The 12239-nt window shown below is 41.3% G+C and overlaps 2 protein-coding genes across 3 annotated transcripts in view; one reads left to right on the top strand and one right to left on the bottom strand.

The window, feature by feature from the left end:
- The window catches only part of CEP128 (centrosomal protein 128), a 636715-nt gene that overhangs the window by 5786 nt on the left and 618690 nt on the right, over positions 1-12239 (top strand). For both annotated transcript variants that reach the window (XM_063644064.1, XM_063644067.1), the window contains exon 2: positions 1843-1972. The gene's annotated coding sequence lies outside the window, so the exon portion shown is untranslated. The remainder of the gene's footprint in view (positions 1-1842; positions 1973-12239) is intronic.
- Positions 4621-12239, bottom strand: part of TSHR (thyroid stimulating hormone receptor) — a 168020-nt gene continuing 160401 nt past the window's right edge. The window contains exons 10-11 of the mRNA XM_055288570.2: positions 11079-11267; positions 4621-7984 (exon numbers count right to left, since the gene is read on the bottom strand). Coding sequence (XP_055144545.1) covers positions 6571-7984; positions 11079-11267 — 1603 coding nt within the window. The 3' untranslated portion in view covers positions 4621-6570. The remainder of the gene's footprint in view (positions 7985-11078; positions 11268-12239) is intronic.

Below are 12239 nucleotides of genomic sequence, written 5' to 3' on the forward strand. Positions count from 1 at the left end.
GTGGCACATATACACCATGGAATACTATGCAGCCATAAAAAATGATGAGTTCGTGTCCTTTGTAGGGGCATGGATGAAACTGGAAAACATCATTCTCAGTAAACTATCGCAAGGACAAAAAACCAAACACCGCATGTGTCTCACTCATAGGTGGGAATTGAACAATGAGAACTCACGGACACAGGAAGGGGAACATCACATTCTGGGGACTGTTTTGGGGTGGGGGAGGGGGGAGGGACAGCATTAGGAGATATACCTAATGCTAAATGATGAGTTAATGGGTGCAGGAAATCAACATGGCACATGGATACATATGTAACAAACCTGCACATTGTGCACATGTACCCTAAAACCTAAAGTATAATAAATAAAATAAAATAAAATAAAATAAAATAAAAAAATAAATAAAACTCACTGGCTTAAGCACAATTCAAATTTGCAAAATTGTGGAACCAAACCAAAAGCCCATCAATCAACGAGTGGATAAAGAAACTGTGGCACATGTATAAGATGGAATACTACACAGCCATAAAAAGGAATGAATTAACAGCACTTGCAGTAACCTGGATGAAACTGGAGACTATTATTCTAAATGATGTGACTCAGGAATGGAAAATCAAACATCATATGTTTGATATGTGGGAGCCGAGCTGTGACGACGCAGAGGCATAAGAGTGATACAATGGACTTTGGGGACTTGGAGGAGAAGAGTAGGAGGGGGGCGAGAGAAAAAAGACTACAGATATGGTGCAGTGTATACTGCTTGGGTGGTGGCTGCACCAAAATCTCACAAATCAGCACCAAAGAACTTATTCATGTAACCAGATACCACCATACTCCAATAACTTATGGGGAAAAAACCCCAACTCACTGGCTTAGATTTATCACATCCTAAAAAAATCTAAATTTCATAATAGCTAAATTATTGTTCACGTCACATCACTGTGATATCTGACTCCCCTAATACAGCTGTAAATACACAATAACTCAATTAGCCATTCTGCAAATTTCTTTAAATGCCACATCTTTTATTGTTAATTATTTAAAACATAATATTATGATAATTTCCAATCCAATATTTTTAAAAAGTATGTACTTATTTAAAAATCAGTAGTACAGAAGAGTACCAGTTGAAAAGTTTCTACTTATATTAGTCTGCTTGGGCTGCCATAACAAAATACCACAGATTGGGTGACTTAAACAACAGAAATTTATTTTCTTACAGTTCTGGAAGTTAGAAGTTCAAGATCAATGTCCTGTGAGGGTTGATTTCTGGGGAGACTTCTCTTCTTAACTTGTAGACATCTGCCTTCTTGCTGTGTGAATGGGAGTGGGGAGGAGGGACAGCTTTTTAAAAAAATTTTTATTTTCAATTATTGTGGGTACATAACAGATATATATATTTATGGGGTACATGCGATGTTTTGATACAGACATGCAATGTGTAATAATCACATCAGGGTAATTGGGGTATTCATCCTCTTAAGGACGATAGCGCTACTGGTTTAAAGTCCCGCCCTTGTGATACCATTTAACCTTAATTGCTTCCCTAAAGGCCCTACCTCCAAATATAGTCACATTGGGAGTTAGGGCTTCAGCATATAAATTTAGGGGAGACATAAGTCAGTCCTGATATCACTCAATCCCTAAGTCCAAATTCCAGAGAAAACCACTTCGAGCTATTTTCTGATTTTAGTCACTGTCATTGTGTTATATACTTATGTACTTGTTTTCTGAATGATAAATATTTAGACATATCTTTTGGCTGCATATAATGAAGATTAGGAAATTACAACTGACCTTTGAACAATACGGGTTTGAACTGTGTGGGTCTACTTACAGGCAGATTTTTTTCTACCTCTGCTACCCCTGAGACAGCAAGACCAACCCCTCCTCTTCCTCCTCCTCCTCAACCTGCTCAGTGTGAAGACGATGAAGACCTTTATGGTGATCCACTTCCACTTAATTAATAGTAAGTATATTTTCTGTCCTTATGATTTTCTCAGTAACATTTTCTTTTCTCTAACTCACTTTATTGTAAGAACATAGTATGTTATACATATACAAAATATGTGTTAATCAACTGTTTACGTTATTGGTAAGGCTTCTAGTGATCAGTAGGCTATTAGTGGCTAAGTTTCTGGGGGATGAAAGGTTATATTCAGATCTTCAACTCCAGTTGTTTTCTTTTTTTTATTCTGGAGGCATTGATGATGTTGCTCTGTTGTCTTCTAGTTTATACTGTTATTAACATATTTTCCAATGTCTACTTTTCTTTCTTGATTCTCCCTCAAGCATTTAAGGTTTGCCCTTTACTTTCGGTGTTCTGACATTTTATAAGCGCTGTTCTGCCCATGTGCCTTTTCATTCATCGCCTTTTGCACTAAGTGGACACTCTCAATCTTTACCAGCTTTGGAAAATTTTCTCCTTCTGTTTCCTTGATGATTTTGCCTTCTATGTTTTCCTTAGGACTCCTCTTGGACAGATGTTTGGCTTGGAGATGGATCCTCTGCATCTTTTAACTTTTGTCTTATATTTCACACTTTGTTTACTTGTTCAACATCCCAAGAAATTTCCTCACTTTAACTTCCACTCCTTCTGGTAAAGCTCTTGCTTTGGCAATCTCATTTAAAATTTTCCAAAACTCTTTCTAATTTTTGATTACTATTATTTTGATAGTAATTTTGATTGTTTTTGGGTCTGATATTCTCTCCAATTTCTCTGAAATTATTAAGTGAAATTAAACAACAATATTCTGTTTATGAATGATCTATTTTCTTTGGAGAAATGTTCTTTTGTTCATTCTGGCCTTGTGTGTGTGTGTGTGTGTGTGTGTGTGTGTGTCTATGTCTGTGTGCTATTGATGTGCAGTTTATTTCTCTCAAATATTTGGCAATTCTTGTGTCTCATTTATATTTTTGAGTGAAGAATGAGAGCAGCTAATGTCAGCAGATTGTATAGATCATTTTCCCCAAGATGTTTCTTCCTGACTTCAGGTGGGGGTAGTGGGGGGTGCTGATGGTAACACCTCAATGATCAGGCTTCACTTATGTGTGAGGGCAGGGAGGGCAGGAAGTGGGCCAGTGGGAGGAGTTCCCTGTTTACAGGAATCATGCACTTTCTTTGAGATATTAATTGCAGCAAACACTGCATATGTCAGTTATTCTAACTGAATGGAGTGATGGCAGATGGGAGGGTCCAAGTGACACAGACTTTCAATTAATTGCCCTAATTAACCCTCAGTCCTGTAACCTTCAGGCTTGGGAGGCTCACTGGGACTCTGCAGCTGCAGCCTTATCCTGTCAGTGTGTTCTAGGCTGTAACCTCCTGTACAGTTAGTTACCATAAACTCAAGGCCATAGACCTTCCATCTTTCAGAAAGCTATCAACATGTTTGCTTTGCTGGTGGTTCTCTTTCTCCTGTTCACCATGCAGTTTTGGCTTGGTCTCATTTTAAATTTCTTCCCTGTCATGTCAGTGGGATTTGAAAGAAAGTCAGTCTACCACTTGGAGCTGGAACTTTTATAGCTTTTAAAACAGAATGCATTGATGCCAACAAGTTTCTATGGCACACTTAAGGTACTCAGGATGAATGAGAATCACTCAATTACGTTATGAAACAGTTTTCTCCTAAAGTAGGAGCATTTGTTCTCAAACTTTTATTGTCTTTTTTTTTTTTTTTTGAGACGGAGTCTCGCTCTGTCACCCAGGCTGGAGTGCAGTGGCGTGATCTCGGCTCACTGCAAGCTCCGCCTCCCGGGTTCACGCCATTCTCCTGCCTCAGCCTCTCCGAGTAGCTGGGACTACAGGCGCCTGCCACCATGCCCGGCTAATTTTTTGTGTTTTTAGTAGAGACGGGGTTTCACCATGGTCTCGATCTCCTGACCTCGTGATCCACCCGCCTCGGCCTCCCAAAGTGCTGGGATTACAAGCGTGAGCCACCGTGCCCGGCCAAACTTTTATTGTTTTAAAAAAAGTATTGTGTTTATAGTTTTCTTCTTTTTGCCCCGACTTTTACTTTATTGCCACTCTTATGGTGCTGCCCTGTAAGACCCTCTCCTCATTGGCTGCTTCTTTGATGCAGTAGACTATCCTTAAAGCAAGAGTCAATAAACTTTGGGGGTGTTTTAAGAGACAGTCTTTCAAGAAACATGCATGAGCTTTAGAGAATGAATTGTGTGACCTCCACTGCGACTAGTTTGTGGCCATTTATCCTCACTGATTTGGGTTTATCTTCAGATAATTGAAAGGTGCTAGATAACATGAACTCTGAACAGGACTTAGAGGTTTATTGTCTTCATTAGCGCACTATTTAAATTTCTAGTGTCAATACCAATCATTTGCTTGATATATTTGGTTTTATTGTTTTTTCTCTTAGTGACCCGTCAATTAATCATAATTCAGTTCACCAGCAGTAAGTTTTTTCACATAAAGATCACTTATGATCAAGACACAATGTTATACTTACGTTATTAATTGACAGAAAACAATTTGTTTATTAATATGGATCCATTAGCAAATGTGCCAATTATTTTTCTTCAGTTTTAAAACATATAATAGTAACCCCCAAAGAAACTCACAGATTAACAAAAAAGAACCACACTCTAGGACTTGGCACAATTATTCCATAGGAAGAAAATTTATTTCATGTTGTGAGTGCAAATTTTAGTAACAATTCTGTTGAAGTCACTTTTCTAGGACTCTGTTTCCAAAGCATTAGTTCAGCTATTCAAGATGAAACACATTATTTATCAAGATGTGATATTTTGAAATGTGACAGGAAAGAAACACATGACAAAAGGCAACACATTTGTTTAATTTCATTAGTTACAAGTGAACTTCTAGGTGAGTCATGATTTTAGATGTTTATAATATTTCTATTAAGATGTGCAGGTCTCAATGATAGTGATGAATGGGTATGGCTGTGGAGAGATTCCAGGTGAGTCCAGCAGGGACCATCTGTGGGGACCTATTAACCACACTCCACAATCTTAAAACAACAAAGAGCTTTTATTTCATGGTGTGGTTTATGAGCATTCAGAAGTAATGTCATCTCTGCTTGGAGACTTTTCTAGCAGGACATTAGGGGGCTATCATCACAGATAACCTGGAGAGTACATCTGTAGATAAAGATCCTGACTATTTTAAGTAAAGAAGAATTATTGGGGAAAAGAAGTTTTATGTCCAGTGATCAACAGGGCTGGAAAGAGCTGGCAATTTCAGAAAAGAAGAAACCTCTCTTGACAGCTTTAGTATCATACCGTGGGCTGGAAATGGCAAAAATCATCCCTAAAGACAAGCGAAGTGTTTTGAAGTGACTCTTCATAGTGAAGTAGCAGCTCTAAATAACCAAAATTTGCAACCATCATTTACTCTTTTATATAAACACGAATCTGTTTTTGGCCTGATAATTATAGCTGGGTAGATCTAGTAATTAAATGAATGATTCAGATCCAGGCGAATATGTTTACTTAATTGAATTTTTGGTTCAGACATCATAATCAAAAGTGAAACAAAGGAAAAATTTCCTGGGTCATATGTCTAGGCTTCAAGGACTGGGAGTCAGCAGCCCTACAAAATAGGAAAAACAGAATCTACTTACTTAGTGTTCTTCTTTCTCTTTCTCTTAGAAATATATATTTGAGGGAAAGGGATGTACTAGAGTTTTAAAATTGGAAGAAGCTATTGGACTCCTTCATTTCTACAGATTTAAGTCCCATAGTTAATTAGTGTCCAGCCTGTTTTATTAATCAACAAGGGATTGAGAGTGCTCTGCCCATAATTCCCACTTATTGCTACTCAGAAAGACTTCCTAGAGTTCATATCTTTTATGCTATGAGGCTGGCCAAGAAGAGCAATTCTTAGTTTGCTAGGCCACATAAGCTGAAATCTTGCCAGTTTTTCCAGGCAACACATAATAGCTTGGTCACATCAGGTGGATTCTTGTGAAGAGATGATTAATAGGTTGAGTTAAGAAACAAAACAAAGCAAAACAAAACTTAAAGCTAATTCTTATCCTCCTTCATGTCTCATAATAGCTGTTTCTTGTACGACAGCTAGCTGTGTTTGGCTTTTCCATTTTAAGGAAATCAAGTTCTCTTTGTATCAGGGAACATCTAGTTGAACTGAGCCAACATGGGACTAATTTTATCTTGTGGTCACCAACCAAATTAATAGCATTTTCCATTTGCTGAATCTTTAGTATGAAATGTTATACAAAACTGAGAAGCTCTATATTGACATGGCTCAGTTAATATTTACTGAACATCCTACACAATGTCATCTCGGGACTTGGTATCAAGAAAGTCTCCTAGACCGTATAGATTATTTTGATACCTGGCATTCAAATATGCTGGTAGCCTAACTTCCTTCTTGGGGGCAATGATTAGGTTAATACTAATCACTCTCCAGAGATAAACTCTTGCCCCATGAAACATTGAAACATCGAAACATCGCCTGCACAAGAGTGAGCGCAGCTATGTGTTGGGGGTGTCATGGGATTAGAATGCATATTCAAGAAACTATTATTTTGTAAGTTCCCCTACCATTGTGAGTAGTGTAGTGTTAACTTACAAAACCGTTTGCATATACTCTTCTGAGATTTGGCCCTGCTTCTTTGGGGTTAGATGGGAGTTTTCGAGCAGTTCATAGACATCTTGCATGTTGTGGAGACCCTGCCTCATGTCATGGGTAACCTTTTGAACCTGAATATCAGTGCTGTTCTTTGGAGGAACCCTCTGCTCCCGGTATGCCTGAGCCTGGCGTTTACAGATGCCAAACTTGCTGAGTAGGATGAACACATCCCTCTGGAAGGCTTTGGTGAAAATAGCATAGAGGAATGGATTGGCACAGGAGTTAAGTGGGTAGAAGAGTACCAGCAAGATTTTGGAGTTGCTAACAGTGATGAGAGGCTTGTTCAGAATTGCTGACAGAGCATAGAACGAGATTGGGGCCATGCACATGAAGTCGGTGAAGATCAGCACAGCCATCCTCTTGGCAATTTTGCTATCTTTGTCCCCTGGGTTGTACTGCGGATTTCGGACTGTGATGTAGATCTTCACATAACAGCAGCAGACGATGACGAAGGCAACTATGTTGAGCGTCAGAACAAAAACAATATATGCCAGAGCAAGAGGGGTCTCGGTGTCCATGGGCAGGCAGATGCTGACTTTGGCATAGCTACTTATTCCCACCAAAGGGAGCAGGGCGAGAAGGAAGCAGCAAACCCAGCCCCCAACCATGATGGCACATGCGTGCCTGAGGCGGATCTTCCTGTCCAGGCGCATGGCGAAGGTGATGGCATACCAGCGCTCCAGGGTGATGACTGTCAGTGTATACACTGACAACTCGCTCGCAAAGACAGTGAAGAAACCAGCCGTGTTGCACCCAGGGCCTGTCTGCCAGTCGATGGCATGGTTGTAGTACTCAGAGTGAGTGTAGAGGTCTACAGAGGCGATGAGGAGCAGGTACATCCCCATGCAGAAATCCGCAAAGGCCAGGTTGCACATGAGAAAGCGGGGGACGTTCAGTTTGTAGTGGCTGGTGAGGAGAATAAGCAGGACAAAGACATTGCCCAGGAGAGCCAGCAGACTAACGAACCACACCACAATTCTCAGGAACTTGTAGCCCATTATGTCTTCACATGGGTTGAACTCATCGGACTTGGGGGTACACACCATGTCTTCATTGTCCCCACACACGGTGTAGTCATAATGGCTGTCAAAAGCTTGTAGAGTCTCTTCCTGGGGGTTTTTGAGCTCCTGGCCAAAACCGATGATCTCATCCTCTTGTTCTTCAAAGAAGACGTAATAATGAGCGTTGTTATGAGTATCCTGGAACTTGGACTTTTCCTTGTATCCAACAATGCTGTCACCCAGATTCTCTTCATATTCCTGGTGGAGGGGGCTATTCAAGGCATTCACAGATTTTCTCTGGCGCAAGCTCTGCATACTGCTCTCATTACACATCAAGGACTCAAGTATTCTGCAAGGCAACAGAAAAGAGTCAGTGCCAGGCTGGGCGCAGTGGCTCATGACTGTAATCCCAGCACTTTGGGAGGCCAAGGCAGGCGGATTGCTTAAGCCTAGGAGTTTGAGACCAGCCTGGGCAACATGGTGAAATCCCATCTCTATAATAAATGAAAACATTGGCTGGGCATGGTGGTTTGTGCCTATGGTCCTAGCTACTCGGGAGGCTGAGGTGGGAAAATCACCTGAGCCTGGGGAGATCAAAGCTGCAGTGAGGCGAGATCAGGAGGCCACTATACTCTAGCCTGGGTGACAGAGTGAGACCCCGTTTCAAAAAAAAAAAAAAAAAAAAAAGGGTGCTTGCTTAAAACCCACGAATGGTTCCCACATTTACAAAAATGTGCAAACTACTTACTATGATGTACATAATTCTATAAGGTTCTACAGGATCCGGGCAGGCCTGTTTCTGTGACATCATTTCTATGACTTCCCCTCCCCTACTGTGGTCCAGTGGCATTGGTCGTATTTCTCTTCTGCGACCACTTCAAGAATAGTGATTAAAAAAAAAAAAAAGTGGCCAGGTGTGCTGGCTCACGCCTGTACTTGGCCGGGCACAGTGACTCAATCCCAGCACTTTGGGAGGCCGAGACAGGCAGATCAAATTGAGGTCAGGAGCTCAAAACCAGCCTGGCCAACATGGTCAAACCCTATCTCTACTGAAAATACAAAAATTAGCCGGGTGTGGTGGCACGTGCCTGTAATCCCAGCTACTTGGGAGGCTGAGGCAGGAGAATTGCTTAAACCTGGGAGGTGGAGGTTGCAGTGAGTCAAGATTGCACCACTGCATTCCAGCCTGAGTGGCGACAGAGCAGAACTCTGTCAAAAAAAAAAAAAAAAAAAAAAAAAAAAAAGATGTGGATGCTGGAGCCAGTCGCCTTGGTGGGAACCTGGCTCTATTATTGACTAGCTTGGGTAGGCCCATGAAGTTTGGTTAACTTATTTGTTACATGGGGCAATGGGAGTGACTATTTCATATAGGGTTATTAAAGGATTCAATGAATTTATCTTTTTAAGGCTCTTACAATAGCCCCTGTAGCTTTGTGAGTACCATATGGTGGTTATTGTTATTATTATTTTTTTATTATTATTATTTTATTCCTATTCAAAGCTCCAAAACCCTATGTTCCCATTGCCTGAAAAACCCATGGCTGCCTCTACTCATCATTATTTAGTTTCAAACTGAATATTTTAAAAATAAAAAATTTTTGTATTTTTAGTAGATACAGGGTTTCACCATGTTGGCCAGGCTGGGCTCAAACTCCTGACCACCTTGGCCTCCCAAAGTGCTGGGATTACAGAAGTGAGCCACTGCCCCTGGCCAGCCTATTTTCTGACTTCCTCCACTAGACAGTAAGCAAAATACAAAAGGGAATTCTTGTCTGTTCTATTCACAACAGCCAGGCACATAGAAGGTGCTCAGTAGATATCTGTTTAACAAATGAATGAATGGACACTACCATACAGGCATGCTTGTGGAGATAAGATTTAGTTTTTTCCTTGCTCACCAGACAAAACGGATTCTTTAACTCAACTCAGCTGCTGAGCATATTTTGACTGAGCTCTTGGGTTCTGGTTAAAATGTCCAATGGACTTGCTCTTCTCAACTGTTTGGAGGCTAAGGAGAAATCTAGACCCTGACCCTGAGGTACACTTAAGCCTCCCACCCAGCCTTTGTCCAGTCCTCAATACTGCGTGGCATCAGTGTAGAATCCACTATCACCATCCTCTACCCCACTCTTGGCTGTTTGCAGTTATGATGCCCATATTGGCATTCTGCATGTGTGTGTGTGACGGAATCTCAGAATCTTGCGTTGTCGTCCAGGCTGGAGTGCACTGGCACAATCTCGGCTCACTGCAACCTCTGCCTATGGGGTTCAAGCAATTCTTCTGCCTCAGCCTCCCCAGTAGTTGGGATTACAGGCACCCACCACCACATCCAGCTAATTTTGTTTTTTGTATTTTTAGTAGAGATGGGGTTTCACCATGTTGGCCATGCTGGTCTCGAACTGATCTAAGGTGATCTGGCTACCTCAGCCTCCCAAAGTGCTGGGATTACAGGCATAAGCCGCCGTGCCAGGCTGCCATATTGGCCTCCTTTGTATGGCTGTTTTAGCTTCTGCCCTCACACCTAGATCTGATATTTTCCTGACTGCAGTTATGTGTGTAGTAAGTCAATCAGTAAATACATAGAAGCTGAGGAGGACTGAATAGAGACATTGAAGGTGGATTAGGAGAACATGAGATTGTACAAGACACAATGGGGGAAATAATGCAGAGTAAAAGGGAAAAAGTAAAAGAATCAGAGAAAGCCTGGAGAGAAAATGAAGGCAATTACTCCTTCGCAGGCTCATAAGCAGCCTGATGTGCACATACTATATATCATAGTTAATATTAATGAAGATCTTATAATATCCCAGGCCATTCCATTCCAGTGTTTTCCATTCAGTTTCTCATTTAATCTTCTCAAAACTGCTATGAATGATAGCATTACGATCTCCATTCCCAAAGACTCAGAGTGGTTAAGTAAGTAGGCTGGGATAACACAGCTTGAAAAATGGCAGAGCTGCGGTATAAACCCAGCTGACTCCAAAGTCTGCAGGCATGTAACCAGGGAGCTATGACATTTGCAAGGCCCAAACCGAGCAGGTAACCCAACTGTTTGTGTTGTTTATAAGTCTGTTCTCATGGTTGTGGTGTCTGGGGTCTAATATGTGTTGCAGTATCTAATTATGAATTGTACCTGGAAACCGGACATCATGTCTACATAACCTCTACAAGATTCTATGACATCTGGTTGTGTTTCTGTCTCCTGTGCCATCTGTCACCTCCTCTGCTCTACAGCTATCCAGCAACATTTGCCTTATTTCTCAGCTGCACCCACTTTGGGTCCGCAGGGTCACTGTGTCCCATGGATTTCCTGTTTCATATGGATGCTTCCAATTTCCTCTCCACCTGGTTTTCAAACCAGGAAGCATCTTCCCCAAAACCAAGAAATGAATTCCACTTCCACCAAGGTCTTTTGTCACTTATACTGGGTCCCTGCCACTTACCCTCTGATTTTCTTCTGATTCTTAAAAGCACAGCAGTGGCTTGGGTAAGAAAGGTCAGCCCGTGTGAGGTGAAGGAAACTCAAGGAAAGTGGAAGTTTCTTAAGAGTCCAGGTGTTTCTTGCTATCAGTTCCTTCAGGTGCTCCAGGCCTTTGGATGGAAGGGCAGTGACACTGGTTTGAGACACGTCCCTGGGAGGCAGAGAACAGAAAAATGCAGAGAGGCAGTGAGCAGCCAGGGCCTTCTCAGCCTTGGCCAGAAAGTCAAACAGGCCTGAGGTTAATTGGGAGATGACATGCTCCTTTCTTCTACTGAGTACATAAGCTGAGCTCCTGGTCTAAGGAGGGATGGATATGAGGCTTCTAAGTCTGTTACGGGAACTCCTTAGAATTCCAGTATCCAGCAGTACAAATGCTATTTCCACAGTCATTTTATTCTATCCATCACAATACACGCAAACTCATGGAATCAGAGAGAGATGTCAATTTTACTCTGCAACATGCCACCATGTGACTTTGAAAGGGTCTCAAGACGCAAGAGAATTAAAGTAGAACAGAGACAAAGGGGCCTACCTTGCTATCAGCCGCTGTGGGGACTAGAGTTTGGGGACTGATAAACTGCTCACTGATATGAATCAACATCAGTAACATGAAAATCTGATAATGATGCAGACCTCGGAGTCATAACCAGTTACATTGGGAATTCATGACTGACAACAATTCCCCCTCCCCCCACCCCCACCACTCCAGTGTCTTTAGAAGACTGTAAATCAGTTCTTGGAAAGAAAACTCAAGTGTTGATATTAACAATGTGAAATCAGATTCAAATCACTTCCAAGAACAATGGGATGAGGGGGGTGGTGGTCAGGCTGGGAACAGTGTAGACATCAGTGTTAGTTACTAAAGTAGAATGAATTCATGGCATTAGTGTGGCATTCTCTGCTCTTTTCTGAATCCCAGAGAGTCCAGGTTCCATGTCTTGCTCCATCATTTTTATTGGCACCATTAATAGCTTGAATAAGGCCACGAATATTTAACCTAATATCCCTCTTATTTTATATTTTGTCAATTAAAATATTCCTCATAGAAGATAATTCCATTTAAAATATTTAATATAATTAATAGTATCCAATTAGTGAGTGAATTCCATTATTTTCAATTTCT

This window comes from Symphalangus syndactylus, chromosome 8 (genome assembly GCF_028878055.3).
Source record: "Symphalangus syndactylus isolate Jambi chromosome 8, NHGRI_mSymSyn1-v2.1_pri, whole genome shotgun sequence".
In the NCBI taxonomy this organism is placed as follows: domain Eukaryota; kingdom Metazoa; phylum Chordata; class Mammalia; order Primates; family Hylobatidae; genus Symphalangus; species Symphalangus syndactylus.